The sequence below is a fragment of the Notothenia rossii genome, assembly GCF_949606895.1.
Source record: "Notothenia rossii genome assembly, chromosome: 1".
NCBI lineage: Eukaryota > Metazoa > Chordata > Actinopteri > Perciformes > Nototheniidae > Notothenia > Notothenia rossii.
The window spans coordinates 53,160,450-53,178,123 of record NC_136912.1 but is presented as its reverse complement, the minus strand read 5'-3'; the positions used below and the strand labels follow the sequence as shown (position 1 = coordinate 53,178,123).

The following is a 17,674-nucleotide window of genomic DNA, read 5'->3' as shown; positions in this document are numbered from 1 at the left end:
CTCTGCCTTGCCCCCGGGCCGTCCGCCCGAATTCCCCTTTTTTGAACTCTGCCTTGCCCCCGGGCCGTCCGCCCGAGACCCGTCCTCCAGACCCCCTCCACCCACCCTGCTGGATTTTTGTTTTTTTGGGACGTCTGGAATCTGTCCCTTGAGGGGGGGGTTATGTCACGATTCTCATGTTATGTCACGTTTATAGTTTTGTAGGTTTGGGTGTTTTTGCTGTTTTCCATGTCATGTTTTCCATTGGGTTATTGTCTGGTCCTTTTCCCCTGTGTTTTCCTCTTGTCATTAGTTTCCCTGGTGTGTCTAATTGTCTGATTATGTTCACCTGGGCCCCTGTGTTTTCTCCTCCCTCCTCACCTGTGTCTTGTTGTGTGATTGAGTCTTGTGTGTATTTAAGTTCTGGGTTGTCTGTCTGTCTTGGTTGGTTCGTCTTGTTCCCTGACTAGTTCTGCGGTGAGTGTTCTGTTTGTCATTGTACATATATATATCATAGCCTTGAAATAAAGGAAGTTTCAGTTTAAATCTGCATTTGGGTCCTGCTTGTTTCACAAACCGTGACAGATGGCTGTTATTTCTTCTAATCCTTGGCTGCTCCTGGTCTCTTGGACGCCTAGCAGGCTCATAATTATAATCATATGCATTCGAATATATTTTCAACCTCTTCTGTGTCAAAACTATAGTTTAATTACTACATTTAATACATTTTAATTAATTAATAAACGCTTATTACTACGTTAGACCGGCCGCTCTCCCCCATGTTACGTCACACGCGGGAGGTCACATCGGGAGGCTTTCTTTATGCGGAAGTATAAATGTCTTACAAAAACGACGCCAGATGTCACTTTAATGTATATTTCTGTATATTTTTTTGAAAATCTAGTGTATTCATCATTTTCTTACACATTTATTCACTGGTGTGTCTAACCTGCAAGTTGCTCTTTAAATAATTGAGTGGACACATCTATATTACAAAAACGAAACAATAACTTTCTGTAGAAATATTTATTTGTGAACTGGATTCAACCTAATTTGGTTCTTCATGCTGGTTTGAGCTGATGGACCGTGTCGTCTCCAACGACTTTACCAGCTTCATTTGTGGTTTGAGATCTTTTTGGAGACAGAGCTGCTCTGAACACAAAAAACACTTAAAATGCTATCTAATTCTTGATCTAATTCTTATTGCTCATCAATAAGTTCATTTGCAGAAACATAAATTGTAAACTATATTTATTATTATTTAATGTAAAAACATGTCATGGTTACAATTTACCAAACCTGTATAGTGGTTGTTTTTTCTTTGAATAATATTAATAATTGTAACATATTACTAATAATGTTGAGTACTGGATTGTTGGTAAACAAAACAAACACTAGAAGATGTCTGTGGGTTTTGGCTAGTTGTGATTGTTTACAAAGCAAGAAATCAATAGATGAATGAAGAAGAAAAATGTGCAGATTAAACCATTGTGAACCATTCCTTTTATATTCCAGATGAGCTTGACCTCCATTCAACAGTGAAATCATGCTTTTACAATATATATAATAGTAAAACAGTCGCAGCCTGGGACAGGTTTTTCCATTATGTTCCTGACTATCCTTGTACTTTATCTTAAAGGTATGTAGGTAAGAATGGAGAAACCAGCTCGAGTGGGCTAGAATTTGAAAGTACACAACCGGAAGAAATCTGCCTCTTCCTTCAGACTTCCTTACAGAGCCCCTCCTCCAACACACACGGACGCGCACATGACCAATGAGGGCACGAGATAAGTTTATGCACAGATGGAAGGCTGACAGGCAGTTATTTTAGCTCAGATGATTGGTCGTGCTTTTTACAGCGCCACGGCTTCCACAGATGACATTTTTTTATGTATTTATTGTCAAAGCATGTCATGTATTCATTACTATCGGGATGTTAAGAGCATTCCATGGAATATAACAAAAAGTGTTTCTGAAGTGAATCACCTACCCCAACTTTAAGTCACATTAGTAGTGATATTACTGACCCACCCAGCATGGGGACAGCACCGGGCGCCACACTGACCACTGTCTAATCCCACTGATGCTCATGTGCAAACATCTGGCTGCTTCTCATAATCCCTCCAGCCTATAATCACAATCCACTAAGTAGCACTCTTGATTGTATCTCCATTTGTATGATTGTTTATTCACTCAAATTGATATTAAAGTATTAGTCGGTTAGTAAAATGCTCATCATGGTTCATCTTCTGGATATTTGGATGTGATTAAAGGGACATTTCACAGCGCTCTACAGCTGCTGTGATCTGTAGCTTTGATAATAATTAATTAGGATGAAGCTGTTAATGTGGAGTTGTATCTTAACAACCTGCACTGCTGTGTCCGAATGTACGTCTGTAAAGTTACAACACACACACACACCTGTTACTCTGAGCCCACCCAGCTGTGGGGCGCATACTATTTCATTTCTGAATGAATGTGAGGATTGATCCTTCTTTTTTCCAGTCCACAGCACAGACCAAAGACAAAAAGCTTAATTAAATGCACTTGATCATGTATAAATAAAAAACCTAACCTAAGGTTGGTTTTGCTTGTTGACTCAACTAACATGTCCTATATAGCTCCAACCTAACATTTGTAGTCAACAGACAGATTGCCATGAGATGATCTCTACTGACCACAACCGTGCTCCCCAGAGGGTGAACCATTTTGAAGTCTTCAAATACAGCAGTATATTTATTTTTTCCCTGGGTGCTGTTTAGTCAGGCTGCTAACAGAACCTGATCAGGGATAAGAACTAATGTCACTCCTTCACACTGGGACGTTAATCTATATTTGGAGCAGGCAACTTTAGAGCATCAGGTATCTCAGTGTAATTCAATGGGATTAAGTTTAGTGTAATTACATTTATAATACAGTTTCCTTAATCTCATTTGTTATGGGCCACTATAAGTGAAGTGATGCATCGTAATAAATGTGTATAAATAAGTAGCAAAATGATGTATTTGAGCAGAACTTTCGGTTGATAAAAAATGCTATCCTTTTAAGGATACTACTGCAGATTTTAAAATGTTTAAAAGAAAGAGAAAAGAAAAGCTTCTTAATACATTAGAGTTCCTGCTTTTTCTCCCCATCACTCTAATAGGAACATAGGGAGTAACGTTCACAACGCGAGCCATCAGACGTTGCAGAAATAACTTTCAAAAGATGAAAATATTAAGCTTTACCCTCCCACTAACCATTTACAAATAGCATTATAAATACATAATGACCTTTTTGAAAATGTATTTTAATACAGCCGTAATCATGCAATGTGTATTGAGTAATATTTGTAGATTTAAGTATTTAATCCTAAAATCTTCTGAGCCAACTATACTTTTCTGAGTGAGATATGTCTGAAGGAATGAATGAGCACATTTCTAAACAGTTTATTTTATTTAATTATAATAAACCAGATAATAAATGCTTTATAACACGCTGTTAGGATTTGTGGTGGACAAGTGTGTAGTCTTTTCAAGCTATGTTTTAGAGTTATTATGCTATTCTCATGCATTGCTTTTTGGATCATTTGTGGTGTTATACATATAAAAACTTAAATATTGTTATCATGTATCACAGACCTATTTTAAAACACTTATTTTTAATAACAGGCAGAACATGTATTTTTAATAATGCTATTACGCTTTAGTCATGCTGCGTATCTTGATAACCAACTCATTATCACATTAAGGTTGTTGACGGAAACAAGCACTCATTCCCATTTACTTTTCCAGATTGTCTTGAAACACTGTGTACGTGTGCGACACATTTGGGATGGAAGCCTGGCTCATGTGAAGCTCTTTGAGTGAGAGAGAGAGAGAGAGAACGAGAGAACGAGAACGAACGCTGCAGCCTCTGTTTGATACTGAGCCTCAACTGGCACAGAGCCACAACACAGAAAGACACAATGCTCACGTTGTTTAACAGGGTCCTTTAGGTTCAGGGAGGTGGGGGGGGGGGGGGGGGGGGGTTACTGCATCAACTGTACAAATACAATGTCCATACACCTGTTCAACCAACACAGCAAACTGCATATTAACAGTGTGGGAATGTATCTCCTGGCATCTATGGTGTGTATGGTGTGTGTCAGAAACCTTTTTGACCAAAAACACATGAATGAGCCCACAAACACACTGTATTCCATATGACTCAGTCCCACATACCTATACTCACTTAAGCGCACATGTGGATCAATCCGCCACTGAAAGTAGTCCCCCCAAAAACTATTGCATTTCATGTGTTTGTTGATAACAAATATATACTGAGCAGCTGTTCTTGGAAATAAGTGTGCCTTTTTAAGAATTGAAACTTTATATTTTTTTGTTGAGAAAAATATAAAATACTTATTTGGAATATCATCAGTTTTATCCTTGAACAGTTTGGGATATCATCATCATCATCATCATCATCATCATCATCATCATCATCATCATCATCATCATCATCATCATCATCATCATCATCATCATCATCATCACTGTCCTTTTGTTTCTTCTCCCAGCAGGACATCCAGCACACACACACACACACAAAAAACAACAAGCGACCAGCCTGAAGAAGAAGCAGCTGTCCTGGCAGGTAGCCATTTCTCTCCAGGGAGGAACAGACATGGAGCAGGAGGAAGAGGAGGAGGAAAAAGATGAACAGGAGGGAGTTGGATATGATGAGTAGATTGACAAAAAAGAATGCCGGTGGTAAAACTACTGGAAAAGTAGATTAAAGTTATTGAACAAAAATAAAAAAGACTCAACATGAAAATCTAACTCAGGGATGGGCAAATGGCGGCCCGCGGGCCGCATGCGGCCCCCACCTCCTCTTTTTGCGGCCCTCAGATCTTTTTTTTATACTTGTAGTACTGATACCGTCCACTAGACTCCTAGTTACGTCGCGAGCTGCGTACATGATTTCAAATACCGCAAAATAATCTGTGACGCATTTGTGTGTATTGTGTTTGTTTTCCGGGGAAACCCTCACAAGAAACACCGGCTGTTGTTATGTCTGCTGTGACGTTAAGTTGCCTCTTGTAATTATGCCTTTACAAGCTTAAAAGTTGTATTTATCATCTGAATTTGGTGAAACAAGTTTAATATTCTTAAAACAAAGGCTTTGTTTATTTGAAATCAGATGAAAACAAACTGTCACGGACCCTGCCGTGTTATCTATGATTACTACACTTTTCATTCATAATTTCAGCGGGAGGGAGGGGGAGTGGCGCTGAGGAACAGTAGAGTGGGGCTGACAGCATGGGCGAAGTTTGAACATTTATGGTTGGGGGTGCCAAAAAATAACTACAAATGTAATGTATAGCTATAGGCTGCAACACAAGGATTCATACATGAAGATTGATCAGGATAGCCTACAGGCTACTGCAGGTGTGTTTTCATAACTAATATGCCCAATAGATGAAATTACTATGGCAGCGGAAATCGCCGCAAAATAAAACGGCTGCTGCGGCACATACTGCTGCTATAATTAGGCTATAACACAGAGGTCTGTAGGATCAATGTTCCCCAATGCTCACACACTTTTTAATGAACTGTATAGGCATACTAACTAATAACTGTAGGATATAAGCACAGCAGTTTTATCACATTTTGACCTAATTTCAGCGATGAAAACAAAGCCAACCAACAAAGTAAAGACTTTTGTTCACCGTCATCTAGTGATTATGATCTCCATGCATTCAGCGTCTCTGCCCCACAACTGTCAGCAGCGGCCGCTAGCAGGACCGAAGCATGTGAGCACAACGCAAACGGGAGGATTTGGAGGATTTTGGTTTGAGCGTGGAGCGGTGTCTGCAGCTGGCTATCCCCGGATGCAGATGCTGCGCAATTACGCATTTAAGCTCAACAAAACGAAATAATTTGAATGAATGGCTTACCTAGTGCAGCATCAGGCGCCTCTTTTTCCGGCTGGCATAGATGTCCACTATCTTCTCAACTGACAGTTTTGCAGTCAAATCTCCCTCAATGTGCAGCAGGGCCAGATCAGAAAATCTCTCCTGGATCATTGTAGTTCTCAGCCAGTTTCTGATCCTCCTCATTGCTGAGAAACTTCTCTCTGATGTCGCTGATCCAATGGGCAGTGTCAGTGCAAGCTGGAGTAATGGGAAGAAGTTTGGATAGCTCTCCTTGCTCACTTCGTTTTGCAGGTCCTTCAGGTTAATGGGAGATTGGACAGCACATTTTATCAGGTCCATTTCTGCTGTCACCAGCTGTGGATGGACGATCTTGAGGCTTGCATATTTTCTCAGAAGTGGTTCAATGCCTTTCTTCTCACACTTTATCACAGCATCACATGCCGCTGCAAGCTCCATGGCTTCACCTGAAAACCGTCTGTCCAACTCGGCCATCATATTGTCCAGCACAGGGAGATATAAATGACAGTAGATGGCTTGAGCCTCAAATTGTCCGTCTATTTCCTCATTCCTTTCATCTCGTTGGCGCTGCCCAAGTGTGGCCCCCACTACATACTGGTAAAGCGACAAAGGGGGTCTTGAACTTCTTTTTCGCTTTGCCATGGAGGGAGGGTCACTTTCTGCAGTGGCAACTGGCATGCCGACGTCCTCGCCAAACTGCTTGATCTGGCTCCATGTCTTGCCAACCTTCCTCCTCTCCTCTGCGTTCCCTCAAGTGTGCTCTCAGACTGTTGATCGTGGAGGCAGCATCTGCAAGTGTTGTGGATTTGCACTGAAGTTTCTTGTGAACAACGTGCACAACCCGCAGTAGGTCCTCAAGGATAATGAGGCAGGCGATGAAGCCAGGTGTGGTCATGTGATTATACAACCCACTTGCTTCCACTGACCATTTCTCTCCTTCATCCACCATCTCCTTCAGACAGCGTGTGATAGGCACATAATGTGATTTAACCGCAAAGACGCATCGCCATTTGCTCGCCCAACGCGTGTCACTGGGTTGCCCAATTTCCTTTGCCTTCATCTCGAGTGTTTTCTGCATCGCCAGAAACCTGTGGTGGTTGCTTGGTTCTGAAAACACGGAGTACAGCTTATTAATAACATTTAACGTCATTTTGATGTCTCTGTTGACTGTGCATGATTCCACCAGGACCAGATTAAGTTTATGGGCCATGCAGTGTACGTAGATGGCAAAGGGGTAATTTTCCTTCTCCAGTTAAATGCCCAGACATAACTGAGGCCCAATCATACGACTGTGCGACTATTGGGACGTCCTGCAGTCCACATGACTCCAACCCCTTCTTGATACCCTCAACAATCCCAGCAGCATCTCGGGAGGCAGAGCAGTCAATAAAGGAGATTAATCGCTCCTTAACCTGTAGCTTTTCTGCATATCTGATACACACAGACAGTTGTTCAGACTTTGATGATTTGGCCTCATCCGCGATAACCGTGAAAAAACCAGTCTCACGCACTGCATTTGCTATTTCCTCTCTGACTAGCTCTGCACACAAAGAGATGACCTCGTTTTGAAAATCTGGACTTGTACAATTAAAGTACTTCTCATCCTGCATTTTGCGGAAACTTGGGTCATACTTGCCGAGGAAGTCGCACAGACTCAAAAAGTTTCCCTTTGTTTCATCATCATCATCCGGCTTGCTTTTATCTGTTTCTGTATCGACTGTATTTGTGTGCTTTTTTTCATTTTTATTTTCTTGTATTTCCTTTTTTCTCCATTGTATTTCCCGATGTCCAAGGAAAGGGAGGCCCAGTTGAGACAGCAGCTTAACGACATCCACGACCTTTGTCAAATAGGCCTACTCCCTGTTTTTATCCACTGTGTTCTGGTGACTGGTTGACAAGTGGACTCTGACAGATCCATGCTTTTCAGTTTCCTTGTAGCCCTCCCACAGTCTCATGCAGGCCTTGTGTTTTTCACAAGAGCTATGCTTTATCAGCCTCTCAGTTAGCTTACTCCAATATCGCCCGCCTTGTTTAGCTAGTGTGTCTTCCTCCTCTCCAATCTCCTTGGAAAAGTGGCGGCAACAAAAACAAAACACTGCGTCCCTTGAAACCGAGTACTCCAGCCACGGATGCTTGTTATAAAAGAATGCAGAAAAGCAACGATTTCTATCTCCAATTTTGTGTCTTGGGAAAACGGGAAGCACTGGCTGTTTGGGGCCCACACTTTTACCTCCTAGGTCACTGGGAAGTTGACCGCCATCAGAGGCTGTCTCACAGGGATTGCAAGCGGCGGGAGCTGCGGTGCCGACCGGCGCCAAGATGTGGTGGCTGGTCGACGGGCGAGGCGGGACTGGCGGGTCCGGAGCAGGTGCAGCTTGGGTGGCAGCAACGGTGGCGCTGGAACTTGAATTCGAAACTGGAGTTGTTTTGGTTGCGAAGAACCTGCGTATATCCATTTTTTTAGTTTTCTCCTGTCAGGTTTTGGCGGCTGGCAGACTCGACTTGTTTGAATTTGAGTGCTCAAAGTGCGCATGTGCGTGCAGCGTGTGAGGGCGCAGCAGCTGCACAGATCGTCTGTGTAGAATCATTTTTGAGTAATGTTCTGTCTCTGACAGCAGTACACACTGAGACAATATGTTTGTGGATTTAAATTTATTATGTTTATTGAGTTTGCATTTATTGATATAGCGTTCCAGAGTTATATTTATCTAGGCCACCTATTATCTGTACATCATAACTAAAAAAAATAAAAAAAAGACTCCGGCCACCAGGGGGTGCCGGCCACCCGGGAACCCCCCCAAACTTCGCCTATGGCTGACAGGTGTCTGTGTTGACATTCCCCTTATTGTGGAATAAGGGGAATGCAGAGACTGGCTACAAGTGTTGTAGGTTCAAGTTAGACAACTAATGTCTGGGTTATTGTTTATGACTTCATGTTTATGTCATCTTAATGGTTAATCTCAATACACATACATTTTCCGTGCTTTCCAATAGTTTAAAATCGTTTTATTCCACTGTTTAATAACCTGTTCAATACAAACATGCCAATTGTAAAAATGAAATAACATTTCTGTGAACTGATATTTGTTTAGTGAGCTTATTAGAGGATGTTCCCATTTTTGGGAATGTTCCCTTTGATTGTAAAATGTCAATGAAGATGTCAGACTTAGTATATTTGATAATAATTTCATACAACAACACATGGAATTTGTGTGTGTGTGTGTTCCAAGTGAATCTGCGGCCCGCTGGTGGCCAGTACTTCAATTATGTGGCCCTTACCACCATAAAGGTTGCCCATCCCTGATCTAACTGGACTGCTGTCCAGAGGGACACTGCTGACCATAGGCTTCTCTCACTGGAATACTTTCATCACTATCCTTTTTATGTTGTTTTAGTCCTTGTCACTTTTTTTTAACTAACATCTTTTTTGTTGTTCCCATAATGATCCTTGCCTAACATGTGTGCTCTGATTTGTTTATATTTGTTATCTCTATTGTATTTGATACAAAATAATTCCATTTGACAAATCACTATTTAAGCAGAACAGCAGCGGATATCACAGCCCGGGGCCTCCGCTCACTTATTGGACCAAACAACTGAAATAAAGAAGCTGCAGAGTATTAGCGATCCTGGTCAGGTCGTCCTGCTGCACTTTCACTTTCCTGAAGTTACCCACAATGCACTCTGCTGCGTGATGAACACATTCTACACTTCTGTACAATCCAGAACCCTCTCCAGCTGAGAAACATCGGACTGAATCTGCTGTTGTTCATCAATATTTAAACTAGCCATACATAGAGAAATGAGATGTGTTTAATAACATATTAAAATACAACCAATGTACTGTAAGGAAAGACAAAAGTCAAGAAAAGAAAACGTTTGAAAAAATATTAAAATATTAAAGAAATAAGATGAAAATTAGGGTGAAGGAAATAATGAGTACAATTAAGTAAAAGGTAAGAAAGATCTAGAGAAGGAAGAGGACAAAATGGACAGAAGGACAGAACATTAAGAGGGGGAGAGAGGAAAGAAGGGAGAAGAAAATACATGATGAAACAAATGACAGAAAAGGAAAGTACAGGAAAAATAGGAGGATACAAGAAACCAAAGATAAAAAAAGTTTAAAAATGAAAAGAAGAAAGAAAAGAAAAAGAAAGATAAAAGTAAATAACATTTCAAAAGGAAGGAAAGAGAGACAAAGGATGGAAGGAAAGAGAGACAAAGGATGGAAGGAAAGAGAGACAAAGGATGGAAGGAAAGAGACAAAGGATGGGAGGAAATAGAGACAAAGGATGGGAGAAAAGAGAGACAAAAGAAAATAGTTTTTAAAGGAAATGAAAGTACAGACAAAGGGAAATGAATAGGGGAAAATAAAAGGAAAGACAGAATGATGGGAAAGATTAAGAGAAGGAATGAGGACAAAGGGACAGGAAAATATATAGAAAATAAATGGAAGGAGGAAAGAAGGGAAAGAAAGATGGTGAAGAGAGGAGTGAGTCATGTCCACTGGTCGCTGACAGCCTGAGACACGCCGGGAGCCTGAGGACTCGATATGTCCTCACACTTTCCACACCACAGGAAGGACAATGGACACAGAGAGAGAGAGAGAGAGAGAGAGAGAGAGAGAGAGAGAGAGAGAGAGAGAGAGAGAGAGAGAGAGAGAGAGAGAGAGAGGATTCAGGAAGTTCAAGCAGACAATCTAATCCCCCAATTTCCTCCTCTCTAATCATCTCTACCGCTCATGGCCCTCTTCAAATTGGAAACATATTTTGCACAATATGACACTCCCTCCGTAACCCCCACCCCCTTACGCTCACACACACACACACACACACACACACACACACACACACACACACACACACACACACACACACACACACACACACACACACACACACACACACACACACACACACACACACACACACACACACACACACACACACACACACACACACACACACACCTCCTGTGTTACTCAGTGTGGACTCTGCGGTGCTGAAAAGGTCAAATTAAATTGTGACTCCTCAGGTGACTGACTCAAACTGAACTTTTCATCTCAGTGTGCTGTCTAGAAAATACTACCAAAGAAACCTCCGTCCAACAGGACAGATTCAAAGATCAACGTGACTGGACACTGGCAGATTTAAATAGGGGCAGCAAAAAAGAGAGATACAAAAAAAAGAGATACAAAGTTAGTGTAGCACGGTTGGAGTATCAGCTGAGCATACAGACTGATAGGTCACAGTGTTAACCTCTTTAGTGTGTGTGTATAAATATACAAATGCATAAATATTTATTTGTTGTTCTTTTCTTTTCACTGTATCTGTAAATCGTCTGTGAGCACCTGTAAAAGCGCTAACAAAATAAATCTATTGTTCGGGATAAAAACGCATTTAAACATTTAAAGAGCAGGAGCACCGTAATATACGATAATGACAATGATTGGGGACTGGAAAACAAATTCAACATCACAACTCCAACTGTATTCTCCCATCATTCAGCACAGTGGGAACGGACTGAATTCAAAGTAGTTTGAATCGTTTCATTGTAATTCACGTCCCAAACCATCTCAATTGTTAAGAATTCTACATTGTAATACAACTGGCAACATAACTGCGCGTTATACTCACTCATCTTTTTGCTTCACTTTTATTTAGTATTTATTTTGCTTTGTGTTGAGCTTTAAAATATGGAACGACCTACTCTCAGTACTGTGCCTGAACGCATCCTGTGTATCTGTTGGAGAACTGCAGGTGCTTTGGCCTCTAGTACAGGATATATTGTGTATTCCTCATAACCCTTGGATTAAGGTGTGGAAACAGTATGGCATCGCAATGAGTTTTGAATCATCGACATTGGAAAGGTAGCCTCTGCTGCTCATTAATGTCGGTGTGTCTCCAGGTCATGGGAGAGTCTGGCTAATGGACCTCACACAGACCTCAAACACAGCGACCGGATGACTCCGAGCTGTCGTCTCTGCTCGCCTCCAGAGTCCAACAGATCATGGGGGACAGCTGCATACAGGAACACTCCAATCATTATTATTAATGATCAAACAAGTCCTTTGTGTTTTTAACTTAAGATCCCATATTCCAAGAAGGCTAAAACATGCAACCTAATCTGAACCTTTTGGAAGCTATAACCTGCCTCAGATTCCTGTCAAGTAGCAGCTAATGTTCTAAATACACAATATCAAATCAAAAGGAACACAAACCAAGAAAGGTAACTGAAAACAAACAGTGGTCTGACACTTTGATGATCCATCAATCCTCCTCCTGCCTTCATGATTTGTGGCGCTGTTATACACAACCACAAGAGGTTACTTGTCAGAAAACTAGAAAAAAAACAACAGATGCTGTCAGGACACTGACTGACCATCGAGCACCTTGAATACTCGTATATACCAAAAACAAGTAGCATTTAAAAGGCTGCGAAAAACACATTTTTTTTTCTTTTTCTCCTCCTTTAGGTATTTTCATTATAACCACACATGGTGTTTGACATAAAGACGATTATGTGTGAGGATGTACAAGATGGAAGACTGAACAAATGTTTTAATAACTGATCAATTCCACAACAATTCTTTAAAAATGTTTATACTCAAAAATCATTTTTCAACAATGACAGGAAATAATAATTTAGTTTGTTAAGAAAAACTAAATGTAACTTTAAGATGAAACAGAAAGGAAATATAAATTGATACTTAAAAATATAAATATTCAAAAAGCACAGGATATATATGTATACATTAAGACTGTGTGTGTGTGTGTGTGTGTGTGTGTGTGTGTGTGTGTGTGTGTGTGTCTGTGTGTGGGGGGGGGGGATCTGCTCACTGACACATGGATTATGTATCACTTGTAGTGGCACAGAAAACCCAATTATCCCCTGTGGTGAACGTATTCAACGCACACAGTCACACCATCACTGATAGAGATCATTCCGTCTAAGATCAGCTGCTTTTTTCTCTTCTTTAGACCTTTCTAATTGGTTTGCAAGGAGTTTTCAGGTTTAATGTGAATTTAAAAATACCACCGATATTATATATATATTTTAAATAAATTATGTAAGTCTTATTGTTTAACAAATACATGCTAATTCATCTTCTGGAAAAAGTCCAGTGACCTCACACAGGATATAGAAGTCGTAATTATTATTTTATAATTCTATTCTAGTTTGGGTCTGCTGGGACTCTGCAGACTGTGGCCTTAAATGTTAATATTAATAAGACCTGATTACTGTGGTTCAGCTGCAGACAAGACATCAGCATGCAAACTACTTTTACAGCCATTTACCGCAAGGCTGAATATTCAGCAGCTATATATACAAACTGGCAGAGATTCAAGTGTGATATTCATGTGTTTCATTTGAATATCACTGTTCTGTTGTGTTGATCCAGAGAAGCAGAAAAACATTCACCAATGAAATGTACATTTTAAGATGAGATGGAATGAACAGAACAGACTGAAGAAAAGAAAAAGGAGGAGGAAGTAAATAAGAAAAAAAAGTATGTTAAGATTAAATGAATCAAAAACTTTTTTAAAGCAAATTCTGGATGCGTGAAGGGCATGCTGCTTTTTTAAAAGGAACATCAGGTGTGTCATGTGATGGTGTGAACATTCTTATTGCATAATGACGCATTTTATATTTAATGAAACAATGTAGTATGTTTTATGGCTAAAAATATATATCAGCCTTAACAACAGAATGGCTTCAATTTGGGATTACTTACATCAATACTTTTATTGACAAATAAACTAGGTACAACAGTATCAACAGCATTTGTATACGGCGAGAGAACATATTTAAATATAGATAAGAATTAAATAACTTTCAGATTGATCCGACCTGACAGAAATCATCACAGCTGCTTTTTGTATTTAAGCAGATAATCCTCTTTGTGCTTTCAGACCCTTTAACCTTTCTTCTGCTCCGGACCCTCATGGAGGAGCCCGGGCGGATTTAGGTCCGACCAATTAACCCGCTGCGGTCCGTCAGCGGGGGAGCATCAGTGACATTCGGATAAAATATATAGAATTGTTCGTAATAATGTGCTTGAATTTACTGAACATGTTTTTTTAATTTTCAAAGGGGGAGGGAAATTATTTTTTAACAGATACCTATTGGGTTCCCTGGATATAGCACTCTACTTCAAAAATAGTGCAAGAAAAAAAAAAGGAATATAATATGAAAAATAATCGTAAATAGTAACAAATAAGATGCAGCAGTACAACATCTTAATGTATTTTAATGAGCAAGTCCGTCATTGTGTAATGAAGCTTTGACGAATAAATAAATGAAATACACATAATAATTCCAGTAAGAGCGTTTTACTGAAGCACTGAGGTATTTAAAAAATATATTTGTTCTAAACAGTAACAATCTGTGTATTGTGTTTGAAGGAAAAGCTGACTTTTGAAGGTTATCTGTAATGTGTTACATTTGCACACATAAAATCATAACTGCAGCAACTTCATTTAATTTGCAACCAATTTGAGAAGCATTATCTACACACAATCTGTCTATGGTTACACCTTCAATTATATCCATGGCTAAAATGAATTAAATACTGTATTTACAGCATTATTGTCAAATGTTTCTGAAATACAAATATGTTCACCCACAAACAATAAAAAACTCGCAACAAAAAAAATGTGTTTTTGCCTTAAACTGCAGATTTGATTCAGGCACTAATAATATAAATTGTGTCACCAAATATAAAAAAAACAAATCTCTTAATGCACTTAAAAGGCATTAGCAGGAACATTGTCCTAATAAATTATCCTCCAGCCGTGCTGCCCGGCACATACAGACCTCCAGCCGGCACACAGCCGCGAATAAAACTCTCCCCCCCACCAACTGAGACTCCACACACACGCTCTCTCCTCGGACCCTGAGCACACAGCTACGGCAGCCTAAAACCCCCCCTTCATCATCCATGGCGGCTGTAATTCGGCTGGTGGTGGGCTGCATGGTGAAAGTGTGCGTGTGCATTTAGGGGATGGGGGGACGGGGGTTTTGTAGAGAAATTCACAAAGTTCACAGCCCTGTTACGGAGTGGATAAAGCAGCCTTTGTGTATCTGGCAACACAAGTATGTTTGAGTCTGCAGGAAGAGAGGAACCTGCAGCGTCCATGCACCAAAACCCTCCCCAGCACCCTGCATGGGCAGAAAGTGTTAAATGTAACGCCGACAGTAATAATGAGCTGTCCTCTAACGAACTCTCAGCACCGGGGGCTCTTTCATGCTCATTCGGACTAGGCGCCAACAATAGACTATTGTGAGCCACCCTGACCCCCTCCTCGTCTCTCAGCGGAGTCACCAACCTGCCCCTCGACCCCCGTCTGTCTGCCAGCTTTTCCCCTCTTGGACTTCACCTCAACCCCCACTTAATTATCCACTTCAACCACCAGAGCAGTGACGGGGAGTCAAAGCTCAGCTGGCCTCGCTGACCATAACCATCTAAAAGTGTCCCGGGACCCCACCGCTAAGACGGGTGAGAGAGAGACGCAGGCGGGGGTGTTGGTTCCCTGGTGCGGTGTAATTGCCACGGCGACGGATATGTGGCAGAGCACAGGAGCCAAGCATCATGTTCAGCTTTGGCATTTTTTAGAGCAAAACAGGATTTTTTGTCCTTGCTGAAGTTTCCTCTGAATGATATTGAGTACAAATAATTGACAGGAGGAGGCACAGAACAAACCCCCGATCGGGGCTGGCACCCCTCTGCTAACGGGACGAGACAAGAGAGCTCAGCGAGGCGGCGGCGGACACGGGACGCTGACAGATAAATACAACAAACAGCCGGAGCGGGTCACAAATCCAGGACTTTTTTTGGAAGTAAAACATAAAGCTGCTGTGTGGTGCGGTGCTCCTGAAAGTCATACGAGGAACAAGGAAGAAAAGAGGAGGAGGGAATGTTCCTCTTTTGCTTGAAGAAAAAAGGAGGAAGGAGAAGAAAGCGATACAAAAAAGAGAATGTTGTGCCAACTTACCATCCACCAGGTCCTGGCTGAGATGTCGTAGCAGAGCTGCCATTTGATGGAGCCTTCCGTGGTTTTCCCTGCCATTACGCTGTCAGCAAGCTTCATCTGATGCGCTCATCGGAGATAAGACACCTAATTGAGAAAACATTTGCACTGGCATGTTGGGCAACATGTAGCCTGCTCCATACCATATGGAATCATGGGTAAAAAAAAAAGAAGCTCTTTGACAATGAACCAATCTCATGCAGACCCCGTGGCAAGGTGAGCGGCAGTCATCTGCTCAGAGAGGGAAAACACACACCCCCTTACGCTCACACACACACACACACACACACACACACACACACACACACACACACACACACACACACACACCCACACACACACACACACACACACACACACACACACACACACACACACACACACACACACACACACACACACACACACACACACACACACACACACACACACACACACACACACACACACACACACACACACACACACACACACACACAAGCAGTGCAGAGCAGAATGATGAGCCTTTTTTCCGGATCGCCGTACGCCTTGGGTCGCTTCACCCTTCTTTTTTCTTCCTCGAGTATAATTAGGGCTTGTTCTTCATTATCATCATCATCATCACCATGAGCAGAAGAAGGAAAAGAAAAGGCATCCTGGGCTAAACTGAACTGACTTCAAATAACTTCTACTGCTTTATTGGGCCACTTTTAATAGGACGGAGGCAGCTAGAGAGAGCAAGAGAGAGTGAGGGGGGGGGGGGGATGAAGCTCTATCAGTCCTCGGGACACATTGAACTGCTTATACACTATCATGCTATGTTTTGTTTTGGGTTTCCATCCCTTCCTTCCCCCTTTCTCCCTCCATCCCCCCTTTAGCAGAACACTTGTGTTTTGGTATAAATACCTCCAGACTGAAGAGTCCTGTGGAAGCCCTGAGAGAGAGAGAGAGAGAAAGAGAGAGAAAGAGAGAAAACACCACAGACTGCTCCGTCAGTGAGTGCACTTTAAAACTTAAAGTTAACATTTATTTTTCGAGATTTGTGAAAGCAGTCAAACTATTGAAAAACAAATGACAATTAGTGTAATTAAAAAGTACAACTATAAAGTGATTTGAGCTGGACTGCCTGTTTGTTGTGTGGTTTAACTGACTTTTGACTGTCAGGTACATTTAGTGGAGGAAAATTATATTTGGAAGGACTATATAATATATATAATATAAGTGCTCTTCATAAGGAGGTGTACTAAAGTCAATACATGTATTAATGCTTAATGGTTCAGTTTAAAGTCTTTCTATAAACAGGTAACTCCCAAAGTACTTTTTTTCCCACACAAATCTATGTTATTAATAAGATTTTCTTTGTGTATTAATTATTTAGGTATTTACATTTCAGCAGTTTTTAGATTTTTGTGATAATTAGTTGAACCTCTATTTGAACTATTCTTACAAACTCAACTCATATCAAACTCAATACATATTGGGGAGATAATAATACATATTAAAATGCTTTACAAGACATCTAGAAAGTATAAATAAATATATGTCTCAGGTTTAACATTTCTATTCAAATATTTGTGTTTATTCATATGTGGAATGTGGGGACTAATAGACAGTACAGGGAAAGAATGTTGAAACGCTGGGATAAAGAGTTAATATTGATATATATATTCAAATGTGTCCAGTGAAAAGTTGTACCTTGAAACTACAAAAATCCACCTTGTTGTCAACTCATTCACCATACAACAGTATTCTTATATAGGATGTATAT

General features: G+C 40.8%; 1 protein-coding gene across 1 annotated transcript in view; it reads right to left on the bottom strand.

Moving 5' to 3' along the window:
* The window catches only part of nfia (nuclear factor I/A), a 234,917-nt gene extending 218,509 nt beyond the window's left edge, over positions 1-16,408 (bottom strand). Inside the window, exon 1 of the mRNA XM_079649883.1 lies at positions 15,892-16,408. Coding sequence (XP_079506009.1) covers positions 15,892-15,987 — 96 coding nt within the window. The 5' untranslated portion in view covers positions 15,988-16,408. The remainder of the gene's footprint in view (positions 1-15,891) is intronic.
* Positions 16,409-17,674: the final 1,266 nt, after the last annotated feature.